Source organism: Rhipicephalus microplus, chromosome 3 (genome assembly GCF_043290135.1).
Source record: "Rhipicephalus microplus isolate Deutch F79 chromosome 3, USDA_Rmic, whole genome shotgun sequence".
NCBI classification, from domain to species: domain Eukaryota; kingdom Metazoa; phylum Arthropoda; class Arachnida; order Ixodida; family Ixodidae; genus Rhipicephalus; species Rhipicephalus microplus.
In genome coordinates, this window is record NC_134702.1 from 162,799,715 (window position 1) to 162,827,372 (window position 27,658).

At 45.0% G+C, this 27,658-nt stretch overlaps 2 protein-coding genes across 4 annotated transcripts in view; one reads left to right on the top strand and one right to left on the bottom strand.

Annotated features, from left to right (window-relative positions):
* LOC119170446 (uncharacterized) overlaps nt 1-16,350 on the top strand; it is a 270,210-nt gene extending 253,860 nt beyond the window's left edge. For all 3 annotated transcript variants that reach the window (XM_075890402.1, XM_075890410.1, XM_075890405.1), the window contains exons 9-10: nt 13,809-13,988; nt 14,930-16,350. The gene's annotated coding sequence lies outside the window, so the exon portion shown is untranslated. The remainder of the gene's footprint in view (nt 1-13,808; nt 13,989-14,929) is intronic.
* LOC119181019 (putative GMC-type oxidoreductase Mb1310) overlaps nt 14,957-27,658 on the bottom strand; it is a 36,260-nt gene continuing 23,558 nt past the window's right edge. Inside the window, exons 8-11 of the mRNA XM_075888139.1 lie at nt 23,651-23,817; nt 22,073-22,250; nt 15,711-15,927; nt 14,957-15,137 (exon numbers count right to left, since the gene is read on the bottom strand). Coding sequence (XP_075744254.1) covers nt 14,957-15,137; nt 15,711-15,927; nt 22,073-22,250; nt 23,651-23,817 — 743 coding nt within the window. The remainder of the gene's footprint in view (nt 15,138-15,710; nt 15,928-22,072; nt 22,251-23,650; nt 23,818-27,658) is intronic.

The window sequence follows — 27,658 nt, forward strand, 5'->3', positions numbered from 1 at the left end:
CAATTGTAACACAGTCTCCGTTGGCGAAAAGAACGCACTTTTCAGACACAGTGAAGTAACAACTGAGACGACTATTCGCGTTCATCTGTACCTCTCTATCGAAAATCCGGGGTTTTGTGGATGCTTGAATCATTGGTAGATATGGTGGAAAGAATAGTGGATATGGGAGAAATATTAGAGGATATGGTGGAAACTCTAGTGTGCATAATGGCTGATGACGGCGAGAGTGAGAAAAATGATGGCAGATAGTGGTGTTGGTGACGAGCCAATGGTGGGGATGGCGAAAAATGCCAACTGATAGTGGCGAGGCAAAACATGTGTGGTCCCCGCAGGGGCATCTGCGCAAGTAGGCATTTGGTGTGTAGCGACACCACGAACCCGAGCTAACGCGGGAGTTTTGACTCCCTCCCACGCCTAGCTGTGTGTGGCTTCGCCGTGTCCGGGGAAAAGGGAATACTGGGGGTTGAGCTGACACCGGGTGATTGGACCTTTAAGGCCCCCCAGCAGAGGCAACACACCCCTTTGGCCCCGGCTTCACATTGACGGCACCCCTGGGCTGACCCACCCAGGGGAACTCGGCAGTCGCCTCTTCCTGTCTCCTTCTCTCTCTCCATCTTCGTCTTTTCTACTACTTTTGATCTTTCCTGTCCTGTCCTCACTTCTTTTTACTTCCACAATTCACGGCGGCAAGGGTTAACCTGGTGTAGATATCCAACCTTCGGTAGATATATTAGGTTATAGCGGCCATGAGCGGTTGGCGCTTGCGTTTCCTTCGCGTCTCGCAGCGTCCCCTTGTGGGGCTCGGTGGTGGGTGGCTGGCATGGCCGCCGAATAAGCTACCAAATTCATGGAAACTCCTAGCCCTATCACAACCAATTGCCCCTCCAAGAGGTGGCGCACCGATGCAGTTTTCGAATTTCATCCAAAGAAGCAAGATAACTTCCCGAAATACCACATTATCCACTGTGAAAGTACAGAAAAGAAAGCTAGAAACATTTCACCTTTCCTTGTATCGAAATGCCTTATAGAAACGCTGGGCGCAGGCTACAAGGCCACAAAGACCGCCAGTGGTGACCTGTTGCTTGAAGTAAAAGACAACGCACAGTACCAGAGACTACATAAACTCACAGCATTTGGGGATCAGCCTATCACAATCACACCACATCGAACCATGAACACAGTGAAGGGTGTTGTATCAGATGGAGACCTGATGGACCTCTCTGATGATGAACTTCTAACAGGCTGGAAAGAGGAAAATGTCATTCAGGTGCAGCGTATCAAAATAAGAAGAGAAAATAAGGAAATCCCAACGAAACACATCATACTCACTTTCGCATCTAGCACCCTCCCAACTGAAATAGCAACAGGATATCTTAAACTGCCAGTTAGACCATACATACCCAACCCGAGGCGCTGCTTTAAGTGTCAGAGGTTCGGGCACGGCTCCCAGAGCTGCTGAGGACAGATTACCTGCGCAAAATGCGGCACCAAAGGTCATACCGCTGACGATGACTGTCAGCTACAAGTCCACTGCGCAAACTGTGAGGGTGACCATCCTTCATATTCCAAGTCATGCGTGGCCTGGAAAAGGAAAAAAGAAATTATAATTACAAAGTTTAAATTGAACATACGCTTCTGTGAAGCGCGGCAGTGTGTTTTCCCACATTTTGCTAAGAACACATCGTATGCCGAAGTGGTGCAAGGGGAGTCAGTACCACTTTGGTTTTCGGCAATGCCTTGGACCACGCCCAGCGTGCCGAGGCAAACGCCACAAGTCCCCACGGGGGGGGGGGGAGCAGCCTCGGCTGCCCCACCCTCCTTGAATACAGCCCCACCGAAGGCCCCTGTGAACCCTGGCAGCAGCCATGGCACCACACAAACTAAAGAGGTCCAGTCGACCTCAAGCCCGGTGGGGTCGAAGGCTCCGTCTGTTACGACGAAGCTTACAACAAAAATAGCATTGTCTGTCGTCTCTCCTGAGGCGACAGACACATCAACTGCACCCGCCAAAGAAGCGGCGGGGTTCCCTCGACCGCTCTAAAAAAGACAAAAGGGTAAATCAGGGCCTTCTAAAGGCTCTGCAAGATAGGTCACTTCTCTCTTTACGCCCGCAGGGGCGCCTGCGCAAGTAGGCGTTTGGTGTGTAGCGACACCACGGACCCGAGCTAACGGGGGAGTTTCTACTCCCTCCCACGCCTAGCCGTGCGTGGCTTTGCCGTGTCCGGGGAAAAGGGGATCCTGGGGGTTGAGCCGACGCTGGGTGATTGGACCGTTAAGGCCCCCCGGCAGAGGCAACACACCCCTTTGGCCCCGGCTTCACGTAGACGGCACCCCTGGGCTGACCCACCCAGGGGAAATCGGCAGTCGCCTTTTCCTATCTCTCTCTCCCTACATCTTCGTCTTTATCTCTTACTGTTTATCTGTCCTGTCTTCTACTCTCTTCCGTTTACTTCCAAACTTCCTGGCGGCTAGGGTTAACCCTGTGCAAATAGCCTACCTTGGTCTAGGCGCATTGGGTTATAGTGGCGTTGTACGGCTGGCGTCTGCAGGTTTCAGCATCTGTAAACCTGCAGCGTCCCCTCGTTGGGCTCCGTGGTGGGTGGCCGCCAACGCTACCGAACAACATACAATTAGCATGCACAAAGCATTCCCTTTACTAAGTGATCGTGCCTCCTCAAAGCGGGTACGCACCGAAGATATCAACTTTTTCATGCGGCCAAGACAAACCTTTCCTCGATTCCATGTTATACACTGTGAAAAAACTAACAAGCAAGCCAGAACAGTATCCCCCTTCGTAGTGGCTAGGTCCTTAACCGAAACTCTCGGTGCCGGGTACAAGGTTACCAAAATGGCCAGTGGAGATCTACTCCTTGAAATACATGAACAAAACCAATTCGATAAACTGAACACCCTCACAACGTTTGGAGACACACCCATCAGTATTACGCCACACAGGTCCATGAACTCATCTCGCGGGGTCGTATCAGACGTAGATTTGCTTGAGCTGACGGAAGCTGAACTTCTGGAAGGATGGAAGAGCCAGAACGTGACAAACGTACAGCGTATTAAGATCAGAAGAGATCAAAAGGAAATCCCAACCAAACACTTAGTACTGACCTTTGCTTCGAGCGATTTGCCGGAAACTATTCAGACTGGGTACACAAAGACATCCGTGAGACCATATATTCCCAACCCCTGCCGTTGCTTCCAATGCCAGAAATATGGCCATGGCTCCAAAACGTGTCGTGGTCGCCAGACTTGTGCACAATGTGGAGTTCTAGGCCACGTGTCTGAGAACTGCAAACAACCACCACACTGTGTAAACTGCGAAGGAAACCATGCCGCATATTCACGCTCCTGCACATACTGGAAAAAAGAAAAAGAAATAATTACGTTGAAGGTGAAGGAAAACATTACATTTAAGGAAGCACGGCGAAGAGTCGCTCCATTCTATGGAGCTACATACGCTGATGCGGCGCGTCAGGGGGCACCGCCGCACCAGCCCTCGCCACTCCCTCGGCCCGCGCATACCGAGCCGGTGGTTGTGGCACCTGCCCCCAAGGCGGCTGTAGCCCAGGCTACACCGCCTACTCCCAAACAGAGACCGGAGACTCCAGAGTCCTCCAGTCTCAAGGCCTCACCTCCGCAGGTGAGGCCCGAAATTCGAACTAGCAGCCCGCACGTGCGGGCATCCAGTGCCTCCGAGGAGGCAATGGATACGTCGGCACCCTTGGTGCCGAAAGAGCGGCGTGGCTCCTTGGAGCGCGCCAAGAAAACAAAAAAGCCGATAACAGGGCCTGGTGACGGCCCTGTTAAGTGAAGTCAAACTCTGTCTAAACAGCCACTCGCTTTTCGTACACACAGCACTATTTTACATTCACCATGAACACTCAAATTATACAATGGAACGTCAGGGGCCTTTTCAGAAACCTTGACGACATCCAAGAACTCTTACACGAATACTCACCAAAAGTGCTGTGTGTACAAGAAACACACCTTAATTCAAAGCACACAAATTTTCTCCGTAAATACGTTATATTCCGAAAGGACCGTGTTGATGCTATGACATCATCCGGAGGTGTTGCCATCATTGTGAATCAAGGAATTGCATGCACACACTTACAACTCCAAACATCCCTTGAGGCAGTGGCTGTTCGAGCAGTTCTTTTTGATAAACTGATCACAATCTGCACTATCTACATTCCTCCTAGCTATCAGCTGCAAAAACGTGATCTACACTCTTTAATTGATGAACTTCCGGAGCCCTATGTTCTCCTTGGAGACTTTAATGCGCATAGCAGGCTATGGGGTGACTCTCGGTATGACGCGCGAGGTCGACTGATTGAAGAGTTCCTTCTCTCCTCAAGCGCGTGTCTTCTAAATCGAAAAGACTCAACGTATTATAATCTCGCCAATAACACCTACTCCTCCATAGACCTAAGCATAGTATCCCCATCTCTTGTGCCCCTACTCCAGTGGAAAGTCATCAGTAATCTGTACGGAAGTGACCACTTCCCCATAGTTTTGAGCACAAATACAGTAACTGAGTGTCCATCACGTGTTCCCAAGTGGCTCATAAACAGAGCCGACTGGGAACACTTTTATACCATCGCTCGTCTAGGTTGGAATGACATAAGTACTTTGAACATTGATGTTGCGGTGAACTACTTCACAGCGTTTTTGATCGATGCTGCAACAAAATGCATCCCACAAACAAATGGACACCCTGGAAAACGACGTGTGCCATGGTGGAACTCTGAATGCCGAAACGCGCGCAAACAGCAAAACAGAGCTTGGAGGCTGCTTCGGAACTCACCGACAGCCGAAAATCTTGACACCTTCAAGAAAATAAAGTCTCAAGGCAGGCGAACGCGTCGGCAGGCAAGAAGAGAAAGTTGGCAGAAGTTTTTGTCAGGGATCAATTCATACACACAGGAAGCTAAAGTGTGGAACATGGTCGGTAGGATAGCAGGAAAACAAGTACACACACTTCCACTCGTAAACACTCAGGGCGACACCTTGGAAGATCAGGCAAACTTCCTCGGTGCACACTTCGAACAGGTGTCCAGCTCATCCCACTATACTGACACTTTCCAAAAATACAGAACAAGAATAGAAAAGCAGAAACTCGAACACAAATGCACTGGATACGAGGCATATAATCAAGCGTTCAGTCTAGCTGAGCTCCGAACATCCCTAAACTCCTGCAGTACTTCTGCCCCAGGTTCTGACCGTGTCGTTTATGAAATGTTAAAAAACCTGCCGATCGAAACGCGAAAAACCTTACTTTGTTTGTACAATGCTGTCTGGTTTTCTGGCACTATCCCTAACTCCTGGAAAGAGGCTATTATAATTCCCGTTTTGAAAGAGGGCAAGGACCCTTCCTTACCTTCCAGTTATAGGCCTATTGCACTCACAAGCTGCTTGTGCAAAATCTTTGAAAAAATGATAAACTGCAGACTTGTACACTTTCCTGAAATAAACAATTTGCTCGATCCATTTCAGTGCGGGTTTCGAGAAAGTAGATCCACCACAGACCACCTTGTTCGTATCGAGGCACAGATCAGGGACGCCTTCGTCCATAAACAATATTTTCTCTCTGTATTCCTCGATATCGAAAAGGCTTATGATACAACATGGCGTTTCGGAATTCTAAGAGACCTGTCCCACCTTGGCGTGTGCGGAAGAATGTTTCACATAATCGAAAGTTACCTGTCAAACCGGACATTCCGTGTCCGAGTGGGCACGGTTCTTTCCCAAACATTCGTCCAGGAAACAGGCGTGCCACAAGGTGGTGTACTTAGCTGCACACTTTTTCTCATCAAGATGAATTCCTTGCACTTGTCCATCCCTCGCAATATGTTCTATTGTACATATGTCGACGACGTTCAGCTTGGCTTCAAGTCATGCAACTTGGCCATGTGTGAGCGGCAGGTTCAGCTTGGTTTAAATAAGGTCTCCAAATGGGCAGATGAAAACGGATTTCGACTTAACCCACAAAAAAGCACATGTGTCTTGTTCTCTCGAAAGAGAGGCATGCACTCGGAACCCGACATTCAACTGAACGGGCAACAACTGTCCGTCAAAGCCGAGCATAAATTCTTAGGCTTAATCTTGGACAACAAGTTGACCTTCGTACCCCACATAAAGTATTTAAAAACAAAATGTTTAAAAGCCATGAATGTTATAAAAGTGTTGTCACGTACTATGTGGGGTAGTGACAGGAAATGCCTCATGAACCTGTATAGAAGCCTTATTCGCACCCGCTTAGATTATGGGGCCATTGTTTATCAGTCAGCGACTCAAAGTGCTTTGAAGATGCTGGATCCCGTGCACCATTCGGGCATCCGCCTTTCTACGGGTGCTTTTCGCACCAGCCCCGTAGAAAGCCTTTACGTTGAGTCAAATGAGTGGTCCCTTCATCTGCAAAGAACCTACATGTCCTTTATATATTTCCTTAAGGTGAAAGCAGACAGGAGGCACCCCTCATACTCTACTATTAATGACTTATCGAGCTCCATTCTTTTTCAAAACAGGCCTTCAATGAGGCAGCCCTTCTCAGTTCGCCTGAAGGGTCTAGCTGAAGAAACTGCAGTATCACTTGAACACAGTTTAATGGCTCCTGTTGCATACCCGCCACCGTGGCAGTGGCAGACTATAGATTGCGATGTGTCTTTTTTAGAAGTTACAAAACATGCGCCTATTGCCCATATTCGAACATACTTCTTGGAACTTCAATACAAATACACACGTCCTGAGTTTTTCACAGATGCCTCTAAGTCTAACTCTTCTGTGTCCTACGCTGCTGTTGGCCCTTCCTTTTCGGATGCTGGCCCTCTACATCCAGGCACAAGTATCTTCACAGCGGAAGCTTACGCGATACTTGTGGCAGCTAAACACATCAAACAATCACAAATACAAAAAGCAGTAATTTATACAGACTCCCTCAGTGTGGTAACGGCTCTGCACAGTCTTAAAAAACAAAAAAACCCTGTCCTCGTTTCACTTTACTCCATTTTATGCACCCTCTACACACTCAACAGACATGTTGTTGTGTGCTGGGTGCCAGGGCACCGTGAGATTCAAGGCAACGTGATGGCGGATCAGCTTGCTGCATCCGCCCACGAAAGCACCGCCGTTACACCGACATCAATCCCGGTCCTTGATCTTAAGCCGTCTCTCAAACGAAAACTCAGGGACTACTGGCAGAGCAAGTGGGATACACACACACAAAACAAACTACACGTTATCAAGCCACACCTTGGCCATTGGCCACCAGTATCAAAATCGCGTCTAACAGAGGTAACACTAACAAGACTCAGGATAGGACACACATACACGACACACACACACATTTTGTCTGGTGGCAATCCACCATTGTGTGACAGATGTGGGGAATACTTAACCGTCCTTCACATGTTAATTCAGTGTAAACACTTAGAAACTCTTAGAAAACAACATTTTCCAATACTCTACCGACAACATATACCTTTACACCCTGCAATGTTTGTCGGTAGGGAACCACTTTTTAGTCATAATTCATTGTTAGCGTTTTTAAAAGAAATTCACAGCTTTCATGTCATATACCCGGGCATACCGTAGCAGGACCTCTCCAGAGAGGTTTTTGCTGCGGTGGCTACACAAAAAAGCACATGCCTCACGGCCCTTGGACGCAAGGGTTTGAACGAGTGAGGCACTTGTGCTATTGCCATACATATCCACCATCGTCTTTTATTATCACCAACTTTTGTCATCTGTTCACATCACACACACCTTTCACGGCATGGTCATGATTTTATTACCTGTATGTTTTTACCCGCCTTACTGCGAGGAATTTTATGGCCCTTATACAGCCGCTTATCACAATCATTGTCCATATTTTTTAGTAAGATGAACTGGCGCTCTTTGGCCGTGAATCGGCCCTTGCGCCATAAAACATCAAACATCATCATCATCAACTTCTCTCTTTAGACACCAGCCACACTCATTTCGTGTGGTGGCTGCATTTCCGATGGAGGCGGAAATGTTGTAGGCCCGTGTACTCAGATTTGGGTGCACGTTAAAGAACCCCAGGTCGTCGAAATTTCCGGAGCCCTCCACTACGGCGTCTCTCAAAATCAAAAGGTGGTTTTGGGACGTTAAACCCCACAAATCAATCAATCAATCACACTCATTTCGTACACACAGCACTTCTCTTCTCCCATAATGGAGACATAAATTATAAAATGGAACATCAGAGGACTACTTCGAAACCTCGACGATGTCCAAGAACTTCTACACAAACATTCTCCAAAAGTGCTGTGTGTACAGGAAACACACTTAAAATCCAAGAATACAAATTTTTCGCGTCAATATGTTGTCTTCCGAAAGGACAGAGATGATGCTGTGGCGTCATCTGGTAATGTAGCCATTATTGTTAATCGAGGAGTAGCATGTAGTCATCTACCACTATTAACATCCCTAGAGGCAGTGGCTGTTCGAGCAGTTCTATTGAATAAGCTCGTCACCATCTGCTCTCTATACATACCGCCGCAACACCGCCTGGAAAAACATGATTTCCAGTCTTTAATAGATGAGTTACCAGAACCTTATCTGGTTCTAGGGGACCTGAATGACCACAGCGGTTTATGGGGTGACTGTTGATGTGATGCACGGGGTAGCCTCATCGAACAGTTCCTCTTTTCATCAGGTGCTTGCCTGTTGAATAGAAAGGAGAAAACATATTATAACCTTACAAACAATACTTACTCCTCCATAGACCACAGTATTGCATCTCCTTCACTTCTACCCCTACTCCATTGGAAAATTATAAATATTCCCTACGGAAGTGACCATTTTCCTCTCATTCTGAGTACACCAACATCGTACCCAAGTTCCCAAATGGCTGACATACAAAGCCGACTGGGAACAGTTTTATAACACTACTCTTTTAGGTTGGACAGACATATGTGGGTTAAGCATAGATGAAGCTGTGGAGTACTTCACAGCTTTCCTTATTGACGCAGCAGCCAAGTGCATCCCGCAAACATCTGGACTGCCTGGCAAGCGACGCATCCCATGGTGGAACACCGAGTGTCGTAATGCGCGGAATTAGCAGAACAAGGCATGGAGGTTGTTTCGGAATTCACCGACAGCCAAAAATCTTGACAGCTTTAAGAATATAAAATCTCAAGGCAGGAGAAACACAGGCAAGCCAGAAGAGAAAGCTGGCACAAGTTCTTATCAGGGATCAATTCATATACAAAAGAAGCTAAAGTCTGGAGCATAGTTCGTAGGGTAGCAGGAAGACAAGTACATACACTCCCACTCGTTAACACACAGGGTGACAGCCTAGAAGATCAGGCAAACTTCCTCGGTGCTTACTACGAGCAGGTGTCTAGCTCATCACAGTATACTCAAGCTTTTCAAAGATATAAAGCAAGGATAGAAAAGCAGAAAATAGAACACAAGTGTACAAACTACGAGGCATACAACCAGCCTTTCAACTTAGCTGAGCTATAAACGTCACTAAACTCCTGCAGTAATTCTGCCCCAGGCCACGATCGTGTCGTGTATGAATTGTTGAAAAACCTGCTGCTCGAAACGCGAAAAACATCACTCTCCCTATACAATGCTATCTGGTTTTCTGGCGTCATCCCCGCTTCCTGGAAAGAGGCTATAATTATTCCCATTTTAAAAGAGGGCAAGGACCCTTCCTCAGTTTCAAGTTATAGGCCCATCGCACTTACAAGCTGCATTTGTAAACTTTTTGAAAAGATTATAAACTGCCGACTCTAACATCTTCTTGAAACACAACAGTCTGCTCGACTGATTCCAGTGTGGATTTCGAGAGGGTAGATCCAGCACAGACCACCTTGTTCGTATCGAGGCACAGATCAGAGACGCCTTCGTCCACAAACAATATTTTCTCTCTGTGTTCCTGGATATCGAAAAGGCTTATGATACAACATGGCGTTTTGGAATTCTAAGAGACCTGTCTTATTTTGGCGTGCGCGGAAGAATGTTTCACATAATCGAAAGTTACCTGTCAATTCGGACATTCCGTGTCCGTGTGGGCAGTGTTCTCTCCCAAACATTTGTCCAGGAATTAGGCGTGCCACAAGGTGGTGTACTTAGTTGCACATTTTTTATTATCAAAATGAATTCCTTGCACTTGTCCATCCCCCGCAATATGTTCTATTGTACATATGTCGACGACGTTCAGCTTGGCTTCAAGTCATGCAACTTGGCAATATGTGAGCAGCAGGTTCAGCTGGGTTTAAACAAGGTCTCCAAATGGGCAGATGAAAACGTATTTCGACTTAACCCACAAAAAAGCACGTGTGTCTTGTTCTCTCGAAAGAGAGGCATACACTCAAAACCTGACATTCGACTGAATGGGCAACGTCTGTCTGTCAAAGCCGAGCATAAATTCTTAGGCTTAACCTTTGACAACAAGTTGATCTTCGTACCGCACATCAAGTATTTAAAAACAAAATGTTTAAAAGCCATGAATGTTATAAAAGTGTTGTCACGTACTACTTGGGGTAGTTATAGGCAATGCCTCATGAATCTGTATCGAAGCCTCATTCGCACCCGCTTAGATTATGGGGCCGTTGTTTATCAGTCTGCAACTCAAAGTGCTTTGAAGATGCTGGACCCCGTGCACCATTTGGGCATCCGCCTTTCTACGGGTGCTTTTCGCACCAGCCCTGTAGAAAGTTTTTACGTTGAGTCAAATGAATGGTCGCTTCATCTACAGAGAACTTACATGTCCTTTGTAAATTTCATTAAGGTGAAAGCAGACTAGAGGCACCCCTCATACTCTACTATTAATGATTTGTCGAGCTCCATTCTGTTTCAAAACAGGCCTTCAATGAGGCAGCCCTTCTCAGTTCACCTGAAGGGTCTAGCTGAGTACACTGGAGTGTCACTCGAACACAGTTTAATGGCTCCTGTAGCATACCTTCCACCGTGGCAGTGGCAGAGTATAGATTGCGATGTGTCTTTCCTAGAAATTACTAAACATGCGCCTATTGCCCATATTCGAGCATACTTCCTGGAACTTCAACACTAATATACACGTCCAGAGTTCTTCACAGATGCCTCCAAGACTAACTTCTCTGTGTCCTACGCTGCTGTCGGCCCATCCTTTTCGGATGCTGGCCCTCTACATCCACGCACAAGTATCTTCACAGCGGAAGCTTATGCGATAATTGTGGCCGCTAAACACATCAAACAATTACAAATACAAAAAGCAGTAATTTATACAGACTCTCTCAGCGTGGTAACGGCTCTGCACAGTCTTAAAAACGAAAAAAACCCTGTCCTCGCCTCACTTTACGCCATTTTATGCACACTCTACACACTCAGCCACCATGTTGTAGTGTGCTGGGTGTCAGGGAACCGTGAGATCCAAAGCAACGTGATGGCGGATCAGCTTGCTGCATCCGTCCACGAAAGCACTGCCACTACACCCATATCAATCCCAGCCCTTGATTTTAAGTCATTTCTCAAACGAAAACTCAGGGACTACTGGCAGAGCAAGTGGGATAGACACACACAAAACAAACTACACATTATTAAGCCAAACCTTGGCCATTGACCGCCAGTATCAAAATCACGTCACACAGAGGTAACACTAACGAGGCTCAGGATAGGACACACATACGCGACACACTCGCATCTTTTGTCCGGTGGCGATCCACCATTGTGTGACAATTTTAATCCAGTGCAAACAACTAGACACTCTAAGAAAACAACACTTTTCATTACCCTACAGACAACATATACCTTTACACCCTGCAATGTTCGTCGGTAGAAAACCACTGTTCACTGATAAATCGGTCCTGACTTTTTTAAGAGATGTTCGCTTTTATCATGTCATATACCAGGCAATGCGTAGCGCGACCTCTTAATAGAGGTTCCTGCTGCAGTGACTACATTTAAAAGCACTTGCCTCGCAGCCCTTGGACACAAAAGCGCTGATGAGGCACTTGTGCTAGTGCAAAATATTTTTACACGTTTTTATTATCAAAACCTTTGTCACCTTTTTTCACTATGCATATCACGCCACTGGCATGATTTTAATACTTATGTTTTTACCCGCATTATCGTGAGGAATTTCAAGGCCCCTATACAGCCACGCAACATATCATTGTCCACATATATACTCATTGAAATGGCGCTGTTTGGCCATCAATTGGCCCTTGCGTCATAAAGCGCCACACATCATCATCATCAAAACATGTGTGGTGGAAAGCTTGGGGAGCAAGGTGGATGACAGTGGTGTGATGGAAGCTTGGTGGAGGATGGTGGCATGATGAAAAAGCACATGACAGCATGTGAAATCACCTACCGTATTTGTATTGTTTTGTTCTTGAATACGTAGAGATATAAGTTTACGGTCAAAAAAAAAAACCAACGCTGCTCATTGCGCTTTCAAGCACCTATTTTTTTTATTCCTGTAGTGTCAACAACGCTTCATTTTTTGTGGAGCGTAGAGTATGCGGTCGTGATTATGTTGACATTTCGCAAACGTACTTACATCAGTTTGACATCCGCGATGTGTTTCTTTGTTGCGATGTTTAAAAGACTAGAGTTGTCACTGTGAACAGTGACAATAAATGTTTTACATCCGCATGCAATTGGCGAGAAATAAATAAGCTCCAGTTCGTGATTGCCCCTTTTAATGTTAGAGCAGAACACGTCGGTCACTTGATGTAGCCACGCTAGGCACGCAACACTGTCAATTTTTGCACACTCTATTGTTTGAGTCGTACTTTTACGTTAACAAAGTGCGTGTGAATATGCATAAACCATCACTTTCGACATGCGTCGAGACGAGCCCCAGCGAATTTGACTTTCACTCTTCTGTTCTTCTACCATAATTTTCATCACATGTTAGTCTACGAACCAAGCACGTACAAGTGTTATCGGTGCTTCTGGGTTCCAGAATACGCAATTTTGACGAGTGAAAATGACACTACAGCACAGCTCTGGCATCATTTAACCTAAATGAAGCCTTTTTTTATTGTGTATGATGTCCGCGCAAGAAGTGAGAAACATCAATCCCACGCGCTTGCAGCACTTCCATAAATGTACGCTTCCCCTCACTGACAGCTGCCGGTCGCACTCCCCGGCTTTCGCTGGCAGGGCATGGGCTCTTATGCGATAAGACTCGTAAATGCTTACTGAACAAAAATGATAGCATAATGTTTCTGGCGCACTGCATTCATTTCGGCCAAGGCTTTATGTAGTTGTTCCTAACGACAGAGCAACAGTAGTGCACTGGCATGACTGCACTGTGCGTGGTGCGAAAAACATCACAATCTATTGTGTGGGCGTATCTATTAAATGAGCATAGAAGCGTCAAGAAGCCTGGACAGATATCGCCTTTTGGAAGGAGCGAGAAAATGATATTAAACTTGGCAGTAATCGCTGATAAACTCTACCTGCTCCTTAGTCCACTGAGTTGTTTTTTTTCTTGCAGTTGCAAATTGTAACAAAAACATAGCGCTGTTGCCATTATCGCAGTGCCAATCTTTACAGGCAGCAACTGATTATGTTTATCAAATGTGCAAATTTTAGTAGCAGGTGCAGATTTCGTTCATCTCGAATAAACGACAAACAGATCTGAAGTTAAACAGTGAATTTGTAAGTTGACTACTTCTTTAACACCAAGATGTCCATCTGTCGGCATGGCGCAGTGATTAGTGTGTTTTGTTGAAAGTCCGATGGTGGCTGGTTATTCCGCGTTGTCGCAACTTTTTATTTTTACGGGTGCTTTCTGCATCATATTTATGCAATTATTTTTATTATTTCTTTAGTGGCAGCTCGTCACGGTGTTTCTGACGCTGCTTCGCGCTCCAGCACTGCCGACTGGGGCGTGCCATCTACCATCCGCTCCACCATACACTATGTGCCACCAACATTTCCAGCACCACCATCCACCAAAATGGTGGATGGTGGAATCCATCATTCCTATGGTGGACGTTTTTAATAGGGCTGTGAGTACGTTTCGTGCGTTATTTGTGCATGAGAAACGCGTAGCACGTTTTTATTGGCTTGCCGTTCTGCGGTTGACCATCCAATTTATTGCTATCGCATTGATTGCTTCGCCTTTGCGGCAAAACTATGACTTCTTTATAGCTGTACGTAGTTTCCCGTAATAATACCACTTTATGTGTAAATATGCCAGAAGTAATCTATTACTTCACTCTAGAAACCATCGTGAGGACGAAACTAAACACAACACACAGTAAGAGACAGACGAAGGCAGGGAAAGTCATGTCTGAAACAATCCGCATGTTGCATCTTCTAATTGGCTCATAAAATTGAGCTCTCTAATTACCAACTCGTAATAACTCACCTGATGCCACTCGCTTGTAGTTCCTTGCGATGCGAGGTATAATTTCCAGGATATATTTGAGCCGCACAGCGTGCTTGGCAGTAATTCTTTAGCGAAGCAAAGCTGCAATAACTAGAGGCACAACGAAGGAGGACAAAAGAAATTCACTAAGGAAGGTACAAGGGGCTCATTCGATATGACATGTCTTTAATGAATGAAGCACTTCATGTATACTGACAACATATCACATGAGCAGTAGCCAAGTTCATAACCTTGGAAGGATTCGTACACTACATATATATATATATATATATATATATATATATATATATATATATATATATATATATATATATAATTTAAGGTAGGATATGACAAGATCAGCATATCGCCTGAGAAGAAACAAAGATGTCAATGAAAATTCACGTTGATAAGGAACGTGCAGTAATTCCAGATTCCTGGCTTCTCTTCAGCGATGTCGTATGTAATCATGGGGTGGTATTTAATACCTCCAAAGTAAGTTCATGTAATCACAATCGTGTTAACAGTGCCCATAGAAAGTTCTTTATAGAGCAGTCTGCTTGGGTTTTTTGTCGACAGGTGAATGGCAAGGAACGCGGAAGGCTTTCAAACCACAGCCGTGGCATCTGGCACCAGAGACTCGTTGTCCTCGCCCTCCATGTCCTGGAGAATCATGTGTGCCGCCTTTTCGGCGATCATCATGGCGGGCCCGTTGAAGTGGGCCGACAGTGGTTCAGGCATCACTGATGCATCCACGACTCGTAGGCCCTGCACGCCACCCAGCACCCTGCACGCGTGCGCATGGCACGAGAAAACGACAATGAGAACTCGCATGTTGTCGAAGAGCTTCAGTTTGAGGCTCACCATCACTTATGATAAAGCTGAAGTTAAAAAGTGCGAACAGTACAGGAATGAGTCACATCAGAATAAGAGCTTAGTGATGTTCTGCGTACATCATCTTGGTTGTCACGTAATGCGAATGTTTTTGGGTTTTTAGTTTTTAGAGTCCGCCCTTTTTGTGGCTTCATCACACATGCGACATTTCTCTAGCGCAAAAGCCATGATACGTCTAATGATCTCGGAGGCTTTTGTTCTAGCCGTACCGATTGCCCCGGCCCCTATCAACACCCCACCAAAGAACCCTAGGTGGTCAAAATTTCCGGAGCCCTCCACTACGGCGTCTCTCATAATCTAATGGTGGTTTTGGGACGTTAAACCCCACAAATCAATCAATCAATCAGAAGCAGAGAGTAAATTAACAAACGCAATATTTCGGGAATCTCTAAATTGCCTTGGTAAAAGAAGTGGCCAATTGGGCAATCTTTTTTCGAATGAGATTAAGTTCAGGTGAAGCACCTACCTGAGCTGCGGGTCCACGACGGCGTCACTTCCATTGCCCATCTTGCAAGTTCCTGACGGATGCCACAGGGCAGCGGTGTAGTGCCTGGCCAGGCATTCGAGGTACTCGTCTCCCCACAACAGGTGCCGCTCGCATCCCGGGAAGTGACGAGGCCACAGTTTTGAACCCAGCTTCTTGAACGCCTTCGTCTCAGCGATCCGCGCAGATGCCTTCATGCCTGCACGGAGAAATTAATAATCTTGCTATGAGCCAGGATAACATACGGAGGCGCAACAATGAACAGGAAATGCTGCGTTTATATATATAATGCAGCATAGAAAGTGACATGGAGATGAGGACGTTTGTAATAATATAATATCCGGTGTTTTACGTGCTCGAAAAAGGTACGACTAGAATCCTTCGATATATACTTTTACTGGTCGTGAAGCTGCGCTGTAACTCTATATATGAAAAAGCTGTGTGCGCTGGAAGCGGAGGCAGAATGATAGGGGGCAGAAAAGTAGATATACAGGAGAGAAATGGTGTGGGAAATAAGGTTATTCTGGCTGAAGAGGCAGAGAGATAGACTCTGAATTTGTATTTTTTTGGTTATAATAAAATTGAGATCATCGAAATAAATAAAGCATTAAGCCAACATAAAGTGAAAGTTTTCATTTTTTTTCTTTCAGCGTTGTTGGTTGGGGATGCGAACACTCGTCTAATTGCTGTTCCTGCCTTCTATAGGTGTTCCTGCTAGACAGGCCAGGCTCTCGATACTGATTACTGCAGCACCTGTTATTGCATTATCCACATGCCAACATGGAAAGCTGTATTCCGAATATCTGGCCACATCATATCTACGATTCTCAGCATTCCTGTCGTCGACCTGCGCCTGCGCGGATCTTTAGGCCAGGCATCAAAAGTAGTGGCAGGACTCACGCCCGCGTCATAGCAGTGGTGGCTGCGGATGCGAACAGTCATTTAATTGCTGTTCCTGCCTTCTACATGTCAGTTAGTTTTACTTAACATTGGTATTATACCGCTCTGTATTATTCTGCAACCACCACTGCTGCTGCTGCTCATCGTAATATTTGCACACTCATGTATTCACCTGTGTTTTCCTAACAAATTTTCTGATTGTGACATCACGATGCCTAGGAATGCAGAGTTAGCTAAGAGAATCGAAGACCTCGAGGCGAAAAGTGACAGCCAATTGACAACGATCGTGGACAGAGTTGTGATTGACGTCACAGTGAGGCTTCGAGACGTGGGCTTTGATCTCAGTGAGGTAAGTTCAGAGGTCAATAACGTAAATGCTAGCCTGAAAATACCTCATGACATTGTAGAGACAGTCCGCATTCAACAACAAGAGCTTTGTTCAAGTAACAAAGCTTTGAAACTTGAGAACCAGACACTAAAGAAGGTGCTGATCTGGAGCAGTACACTCGACTGGACAACGCCGAGATCAAGGGACTACCCTCTTCACAAGGTGAGGACTGTGTCGCCGTAGTGCAGTCGATTAGTAACAAAATCAATTGCCCTATACAGGTCACTGATCTTGACGTTGTTCCCAGAGTGCCACCTAAGTCTGGACAACAGATTATTGTGGCCCGTTTCTGTTCCGGAGAAAAAAAGAATGAGTTTGTTAAGAGGGCATGCAAAGCTCGCTCGAATACATGTGCTGTTGGGTTTTCTGGTGAGGGCACCCATGCTGTATTCGTTAAGGACCACCTCTTGCCGGATAACATGAAGCTTTTTGCTAAAGCACTTTTCTCAAAAAAGAAAAAACAGTGGGTGTTTCTTTGGACTGAAAACTGTCAGATAAAACCAAGGAAATCTACTGATGCCAGAGTGTTTCGTATCAAATGAGAGCTTGACCTCTCCATTATCTCCTGGATATATTTTACTTTGGCAGTTGTAGCGTCTATCCAAACCAAGGATGGCGTATATTTCATCATTTGAACTCTCATCACCGCTGTCTAAACCATGCAGGGCGTTTGTTCATTTTAACGTTCGAAGTATGAGAAAAAAATATGATAATAATACCACATTCTTATCAGCCATTGATCACCACTTTTCTATCATCTGCATCAGTGGAACGTGGCTTAGTGTATATGACGGGAACCTGTTCAACTTTCCTTCCTATTCCTCTATTACTGTCATCGAAGGAAAGATGCACAAGGCAGAGCAGCTATTTTTATATCATCACGCCTTCACTATCATAGGCGACTGGATTTGACACTAAATATTCCTGGTTGCGAATCCTTGTGGATCAAACTTCATGAACCACATTTTTCGCAAGATAGTAAGATTTTAGTTGTTGCCTGCATCTGTCGCTCACCCTCGTCATCTGTCGTGGAGGTTTGCCTAGCTTTAGGATAGGTGTTGGATATTAGGTCATTGGAAGGGAAGCGGGTGATTATTTTAGGAGACATAAGCATCAATCTTCTTGATAAGACCAATGCAAAGGTTTCCGAATACATTTCCTGCTTCAGTGGATATGGCTACGAGTGCGTCATAACTGCACCCACTCGTGTTCCACTTCATGGCAATGGCACTCTTATAGATAACGTTTTGTGTAACTTCATTAGGCCACCTGAAGCAGCAGTCATCGAGGTGCCTGTCACAGATAATTGTCCTATTTATGCAAGCATAGGCATTTCCAGTAATATTAAAAGAACTCGAAGCTTCAAGAATAAACTAAATACTGCTTCATTTATTAACACCACTGAGCGTTGTGATTGGTCTTCAGTTTAGAAGTGCGACATTGCTGAAGTAGCCTATCAACATTTTTTGTGTATATCATTTTAAATGCAGTCATGACCGCTTATACAGTAGTAGTTGTAAGCGGAAAAAAGTACCTTGTCCCTTTTAATACGTGGTTTACATCTAACCTAAAAAAATGTCTGGGGAAAGAGGATAATTTATACAAAAACACAAAAAAAGTTCCCTTTCAATGTCAACCTTTAAAAGCGCTATACAGAATACTGAAACACATTAGCTAAGTTACTTAAGGCCGCTAAAATAAAGTACTTCGAAGATGAAATAAAGCAAGTCGGAAATGTTTGGCAGCAGTGGAAAACTAAACTATTTTCTTGCCAGTACTACGATACATTCAGGTGTTACCTTGATTCACTTAGAAAATTGTGGAATCGAAAACCTATGTGATATTGCAAACTCTTTTAATGACTCATTCAAAATTGATATTCTTTAGTCGACAGCATTCCTTGCATACATTTCCTCACGATTACCAGATTAATTTTTTTTATCCGACGTCACCAGAAGAAGTGTTCACCGTTATCAATAGTATTAGGAAGACAAGCACTAGTATTGATAAGTGTTCCGCTGCTGACGTGAAATTGATAGCTCATTTAATCTGTGATGTCTCATGTTACATTATAAATCTTGTATTTGAAACAGGGATTTCCCAAAAGCCCTTGAAGAAAGCTCGAAATATTCCCATCTTTATAAAAGGCGGCAAGTGTTTAATCTCGAATTACCGACCCATATAAATTATCTCATTCTTCAGTAATGTCATAGAAAAGCTTTTTGTTGGATGTTTAAGGAGTTATTTAGACAAGTTTCATAATCTTTCTAATAAGCAGTTAGGTTTTCAGGCCCGGTTACTAAACTGAACTTGCCATAATATCCCTAACCGACGAAATTAAATCTGCTTTGACAATAATTGTGTCGCTGGTGGTGTTTTTCTTGACCTTTCGAAGGCATTTGAATCTTTCCCACGTCATTTTATTTCGGTATTTAGAGTCAATTGGTGTATCTCGCATCCCACTAGAACTGATTCGTAGCTATCTTCGTGATCGTGAACAGTTGGTATATGGTCCGGTGCCTTTTCCACCCCTAAATTCATCAACATCGGTGTTCTGCAGGGTTAAATTTTGGGCCCGCTTTCAACGGTCGAATTTTCGTCATGTAAATGAGCATGAACCCTGTTTATGCGATCCTCTCTGTAATGCCCATGACGATGCTGGGAACATTTGATAAATTAGTTAAAGGACTGCTGACAGCACAACCTTTGTTCGTGACTTTTCTAGAGTAATCTGTAGCTTTGTGCTCTGTTACGCCGAAATGGAATTGCGAACGCTCTAATGCATCATATGATTACTGCTAGCTTTGATAATTCAGAAAGAATCTGAATCAGCTCAGAACACATCGCTGAAGACCACTAAAAAAAACTGGCGCAGCACAGCCAAGAAGCACCTGAGACGACGCGTGCACTCAAGCTTCAGTGACGCTGAATGAGCCGTTTGAAAATAGAGGGACACCCGGGCGGGGAATGTGGGCGCTTTGAGCGTGTCCCCCTCAAAAAAAAAAAAAACAGAAAAGTAGCCAAAACCACCTAGAGAGTTGCCCGACAACCGAGCGGGAGGAGTGACGAGCAATAGTCCTCGCCGGGAGCTGCAGTTCCGGTATTGTGCGCCACCCACCGTTTTTCTGTGATGTCGACCATACTTGCTTGACCTCTGCAAGGTCATGCAGGGGCTCCGTCTACTTCAAACCACAAAAAATTTCGATTCCTGAATAGGATGAGCACGCATCCTTACTTTAAAACCAAATTAATATATCTTACTGGCAATGCTCGTCACAAATAATGGGCCAGCAGTGTCTCATGCTGGACTCCCAAGCACAAGCATCTCGAGTGTACAAATTTGATGTAAGGGGTCAATTATCAATGAGCTCACTTGACCTAATTTACTTGAACACTGGTTACTTAATCGGTCAGTCAATTATTACCTGATTGAACAAGTAATAAAAATAATAAATAATAGTTAGCTTCCGTAGCAGGCATAAAGCATTGACGCTCATGATTATGCAGGTCGGGGCATATCCTATTCCTGCGATCATGCCCGAAATATAACTCGGAATTCAGACATTAATCACATACGCTCTTTGCTCAGACTTTGCCAGCTGAGACATCATTTTCTGGCCATGCACCGCGTTTCGGGCTGACAAATACGTTAACATCATCCAAGTGGGATGTAGCGCTACGCAGGCTGTCCAACTGGTCTAACGACATGGCGGAGAGGCTATATAGACCCATCAGTCCTCGTATGAGAGCGGCCCACTGCGTGCTAGTTCACGCCTCAACGGACCTAAATCGAGCTTTTTTTTTAATTCCATTTTGTTTCTACCGATTGTTAGTGCAGATTTTGTTTCAAAACGTGCATGTGCTGCGACGGCCGCTGACGTCTGAGACTCTGACAGTTGTCTAGTGAAGAAAATATTCCGAAGCTGTGCTATTGACCCTCAAGCAAAGTTGCCAGATCCTATCTAGCTAAAAAGCAAACAATTATCACAAAGCGGTGCTGTGCGACTTTCGCCGACAGCTAGAAAATAAGCCATAATTTAGTGAATTTCTCTGTGCTTCAAGGTATATTTTTTTCTAAGGAAAAAAATGCATCGCTCATGTACGAAGGAGAGTCTGAAAATAATCGCTTTAATTATTTAGTACAGTGAAAATACGAGCAACTATGAATGAAACCCATATTAAGATTTCAACCTTGCCTCCAGAGTAGTCTCCATTTAGTTGAATGGATGTATGCCAGTGCTATAATAACGTTAACAATTGCTTATTGATTCCCTACAGCGTATGTTTTGTTTCGACACTCAATTGCTCAATGTCATCGACAAACATGCTATTTGTGAACGTTATCTCTACAATAACTATATTTGTTGGGAAATAGAAAGCCCTAAAAATGTAACGGTAGCTGGAAAATCTTGCAAGTGCCTCAGCGAAAAAGGCGAAATCCAAGTATTGTAAGTGGAATTGGCAACTATGCGCCCTTCCCTCCCCCCTCGGTAATGACAAGAACTGGCCACAGACGTGGAAAACTGTGAAGTGAACGATCGCAAGCAGGGCTGCGATTGCTTAGCAGAATTTAGCGCAATGGCATTTTTCAGACAACGGAAAGATGCAATGCAGAATCAAAATGGCTCTATGTAGGTGGGGCATGTATAAAGGGGGTTCAGCTTAAATTTAGGGCGATGAAGCGAGCGATGAGAGACAAGAAGAGAGCAGAGTGGGTCAGGGGGGAAGGATACCATAGTTTAAATCAAAACGAAGCAATGGCGATGGGCTGGGCACGTAGCGCGTAGACATAATAAATGCTGATCATTAAGCTAACTGATTAGACTCCTAGAGAAAAGCAAACACGTGAGAGGGAAACAAAGATGAGTGGGCTGATGAGATTTAAAATTTGGTAGGTATAAAGTGAAAGAAAAAACAGTAGACCGGGTTGATTGGTGGATCACGGCAGATGCCTTTGCCCTGCAGTGCGCGTAGTGAGGCTGATAATGATGACGACGTAGACGTCAACAGGGCCCGTCCATCTTTACTCTTCATAGTTGGCGCTGTTAGCACGTACCTTTGACGATGACCCGTATGTCATCCGGATGCGAAAAGTATCGAGGGTCGATGGCTGGGGGCATCCGGGGGTCGGCGCTCCTCAGTCGCACGACGCCGCGAGACTTCGGGTGGAGCAAGACGGGTACCAGGTTGTAGCCATGGATCCCGCGCAGAGGCTTGTAGTACTCATCGTACGCCTGCAAGGAACAACAAGTGCGGTTAATAGCTCTCCAAGACGTGGCTTCATACAACGCGAGAGGAAATTGCAGGCACATGATTTCTCCTTTTCTTGTGCATACAACTTAAAGATAACATACGAACTGAGGAATCTCGATGCTTGAATAGTTTTGACGTGATGATTTTTTTATTCTTCTCACTTCGCGATATTGCTGGCTGGTGCTGTATTGCCTGTTCAGGGCCATTTAGACTTTTGGGCATTTGATATGCATCTGCACGAACAGGCAAGTTCATTCTCTGGGTTCGTGGCACTGAGTATCCGCAGAATCTTGGCTAATCCCTTAAAATATGTGCATGCGCACAGTGAGTGGACATTAAGCAACTAGAATGAATATCAAGAAGACAGGAAGTTTGTAACAACAGCACCTCGACGTGGAAGAATAGTAAAAGGAGTAAAATAAGTTCCGAGCCTGAATTGAGCGAAGGATGGTTGGCCATAGAGCATAGAGAAAAAGTAGGTGATGTAAGCTGTTGAAGGCAATATCAATCAATGTTTAAAAGAGTACTATTATTATAATCAATTATAAGAGTATATTTGTGGGATCCACAGCTTTTATTTCGTCTTCGTACTAGTCACGACTGCAGTTGCAACATGGTTTCGCGATGTGCTTGTGAACATATGACACGATCTGTTTCAGGCGGGTACTATACTCAATTCAACGGATGAGCATTCTTAGTGCACTTGGTCTTGGAGAATGTGTCAGCATTCGTTTTTCTGTTGCCAACGGTATTTCTTTGTACACACGAAATACCCAACAGAAAATAAAATTAAAGCAGCAAGATAGCAGCACTAAACTCGTGGCAGGATTTACTTACAGAGAGATGGAAATGAGAAAACAAAAAGGTAGAGAGCTTAACTAGATGTTCGGATTCGTTACGCTACCTTGCACTGAGGTTGGGGAATAGGGGGTTAAAAGAGAGATGAAATTAATAAAAGAAACATGGACACGCACACACGACAACAATGTACACGTATTCGTATAAAGTCTACAGAATGAGACACTTCTACATATGATGACGACTGTCATGAGTGCTATAGGGGCACTAATTCACTTGATCGAGTACTCAGTACACTGGGACGAAATGTTCCCTATCAGTGATGACTGTTTTTATCAGGGCAACGTATTTATAAAGTTCAAGTCTTTGCAGGAGCCTTTCAACGAATGTTTAGCTATTTGATATTTTCTGCTATTTGTCATTGTGTTGATCGTTGGAGCCAGCTGTTGAGCTATATGTTCGAATTTCATAGTATGTGTTTATGAATTGCTCTACAATTTGTTGTTGCATCATGGATGAGCAGCATGTGCCCTCTCGCGATTTCTTTTTCGTTGGGTTTTCCGGAAACACTATAAAAGTTTACCTTTGGGTCTAGTCCGATGTCAAGCATGAACCTCTCGCCTTCCTTTGATGCTGGTGACATTGAGAAAAGCACTATTTCGATGTCAGGCACACCTGCAGCCGTTCCGTTAGCCGGCTCGGTCTGCACGAAAGCCACTGTTTCCACACCACCGGGGATGGTCCATGGTCCTGAAAAGATGAACCACCACTCGCCAGCTTTAGTGGGCCTTGTCAAACCATTCACAACATTTTTGTGACAAAATGTTCTTGAAAATAAAGTTCATTATGGTTCTGCTTATGTAAGCGAAAGGGCAAGCCCAGTGTGTAGGGACGCCTGGTTTTTCTCGAACATTCAGTTTATGTGAATCGCAATACTGTTACCCGCTGCTACCGATATCCTCACGCACTCCACTGTAACCTCGGAAGATTTTCCTCGATCGATGGATCCCTAGCAGCCTAGCCCTGGGCGCAGCAAACACCATTGGGCAAAAAAAGTTTATTCAATAGACCTTTTTGAAGCAATCCCACAATGCCCCGCGGGCGCGCGGAGCACTATGGGAAAAGTTGGTATGCCGAAGGGAACCGGCTCTTCTTCCGCCCCCTGTTTGTTGGCGCCGTGTGAGCACAAAACAAAAAAAAAACATGCCGGCGCTTGTTCATTAGAGTCCGAACGCACCTGTGATTATATATACGCATGAAATGTGAAATGACTTACGCAGTCAGTGTAGGTATTACTGAACGGGTGTGCATCTAATTTGGAAGATGAGCGGCATGCGAGTTGTTGGGCATCGATACATGTGGTAAAACATGTTATCGTGAGGAATGTGAGCTAGATCACTGAGTTTATAGTTATTCAACAATGAACTGCTCATAAAGCGCTATGGTTTTTAATACCATCGTGGTTTCATTGGGCTGTTAACACAAGAATGCAGAGAAGTGTTAAATCTTTGGAATTCTCAAATTGTTGGTGGACAAGTCATGTGCTGAAAAAAGGTAAACAAATTAAAAACTTGTTCAAAGACGAAGCGGTGGAGCTAGAATTCACATGCAAGATGCCTTGCTCTGATAATTTGCTTTTTCTCATAAGACGCCTATAAGAGCCTCTGCGGAGCATGTTTGAGGGCAGTATATTCCGCATTGAGTGAGATAATTATTAAATTTTGCGTCGGTGCACATAGGTATTGTTACATGATGAATAATAATGTCGTACTTACGCTCGGCGAAGAATAAAACAAAAAAACTTGGGCACCGAACATGAGCAATAGTTTCCAGTTGCAAGATGGCGTGGTTCTATATCATATTACATAGGCTTGTGAACAGCTCATGTGCAGTGTAAACAAGGATTAAAATTCGGACGAATTTCACCCGTGAAGAAACTAGAAATGTTGCAGTTATTCCATGAATACGTTCTGCACATGTCTCAAAGGAAGTTGGGAAGCGATAGAAGGGGAGGGTTGTGTTTTCCTCACCATAAGCTTAGTAACATTCCTTCCTTAAAGTGCAAAAGATCACAGTGATCTTGAGTGGGCAGAGAAGATTACTATGAGATTCATGCCAATTGTTCTATCAATTGTGCAAGAGTTGCTAACTGAATTCCTCTTGTGGGCACATATATACATCGGTCAGACGGGTCGATGTATCAACCCGCACCTCAGAGACCATCAAAATTAATTGAATGAAGCAATCTCATCACGCCTCACATTTTAAGTCTTGCAATTGCACCTTTGAAGACCTGGTAATCTTGCACAGTCCGCCTGACGAGACCACGCGAGAAATCTCGGGGAAGAACGCCGCACCTTGTTTAAGTCAATAGACCTTCGTTATCGCTGCAACACAACTTCATTAATCAATGATAAACACGCCCCTCGGTTGTTAGTTTTTTTGCACCTCTTTTTGACTTGCGTGATGCACCCCGATTTTCTTATATATGTTTGTGAACATGTGCGATAACCTTTCAGTGGTAAGTGAGCGTTTCCGGTGTGCATATTTTTTTCCTGGTCCTACTTTACTACTTCTTTGTTTTCGCCCTCAGTAGGCTTTATTCCAGCCTGTAGTTACAGAGCCAAGGGAAGTTGGTTGATTCATATATTGCGAGTGGAGCGCAGTCGTCTAGTTAATCTATTTTATTTTACGAAATTGCGCTTATTTCTATGGAACTGTTTGAATATGCCAGAACCACACAATTTACTCGTAAACAGCGTCATCCGTGAATGCATCCGTTAATTTTTGGACAATGCTCGCACCTTTTAGGCAACCAAGTTGTCCTGTTCTTTATTTATGCCGAAGGCGGACTGATGCTAGAAGATTATAATAATTAACTGACGCTTCTGAGCCACTCAGATGGTTAAACCGAGGAACAAGTGCAAATTGTAGACAAGCCATCGGACCCAAGCACTGAAGTTTGTGACTGAACCAGGCAGTAATGAATCTCACCTTGCCGAGTTCACTTGATCTGAGAAGCACTGGCCTGCAGTGCAAACAGGAAGTTGAAGCGTGAGGCACACTCACTTGTCGCGACGGCTGCTGCGGGGTACCAACTTTTCTCTTAAGCATTTGCGCGCCCGTCGGTGCCGCTAGTGGGCTTGAAAAAGGTCTATTCAACTCATCTTAGTGTTGCATTTGTGCATCCTTTTAGGGACGAAGCTCCTTATAGCGGGCCCGTTCATCCCTCGTAGCCGTAGTAGTTGTAGTAGTGTGTAACAGGTATTACATATTGATCTCCAAGGTGATGCCGGTAAGAGATTTCTTCTGCGCGTTGTTGAACAATAAAAGATAGTGCTCAATCTACATGCCAATGGCTGCTAAGAGGGAATGAGAGACAGGAGAATTCAGCTTTTAGTTAACGCGCACGCTGTGACTTTTCTATTGTTCAACAACTCACGGAAGACAAGAAAGGGCGTAACCTCCTAGGTTTTAGAAAGGTTTAGCGAGCGTTGGACCGCAGTGCCATGTATGCATTGAACTAGTATATGCCATGAACTCGCGGTCGTTAAAGGTGGGAAGTAGACACGAAGCGCAAGCCGTAAGAGAGTGTGCGTGTGCCTCCTCTCGTTCAGTTCTTGGAATGTCCGCTGGATGGCGGTGCTTCTATATGAGGAATATATGATGAAAAGATGCGAGATGGTGGTACTTGGAGTGTTGAATAGGTGGACGAACGGACACACAGACAGATGCATGGACAGACGCACAAATGGCTGTGCACGGACGGATGGACGGACGCAGGAGCGGATGCTTGGACGAAAGCAGGGACGGACGCACAGATGAACGTGTGGATGCATGAACAGATGCACGCACGGACGGGCGGATGGACGCACGCATGGATGGACGAAAGCAAGAACGAATGAACGGACGGATGCTTTGCCCCACTATCCATCATCCACTCCGTGGATATGCTGCCATTTTTAGAGGCATGGGAGCTTGTGAATAAACTTTAGCTCAGGTCAGATTTTTTATGACTATGCGCTTTACTTCAGCGCAATTTTGACAGGATTGTCGATATACTTTACAGGGCCACTCACCAGGCCCCATACCAAATTTCCGTTAGACAGTGGAAGTTGTTAGGTAGGAACATTGTGCCATAAAAATTTTTTGAATCGGTTCATTACGAGCGGAGAAAACAAGTTTTTTGAAGCGGCGAGAAACGAGGATGAGGGGAGGCGAGCTCGAAACCCTTGCCGCTTCTCCAAGTAGCCTTCACAAGCCAAATCTCTTCTGCACTCTCTCCGGCATCCGACCGTGATGTGGCGTGCGCATTACGTTCCCAAACAAGTCCAACCCCCGAGCACGCGAGCGACGTTGCTTTGTTGACCAGCGTAATTTTGTGGTCTTTTGCCTGTTTCTGCGGAATCATTTGGAAACGCTGGCCTAAACGGGGTAGAATAGATGAGCAAGCGGAGTGCGCGAACGCGTAGGAGCGTTCCACGGCGGTCGTATGCTCCGTGCGCTGACCGCGGGACACGAACGCATGCGAAACGCCAACACATTAGCCCTGCATCAAATTACATAAACTGCGCATGCCGTGTTAAATAAT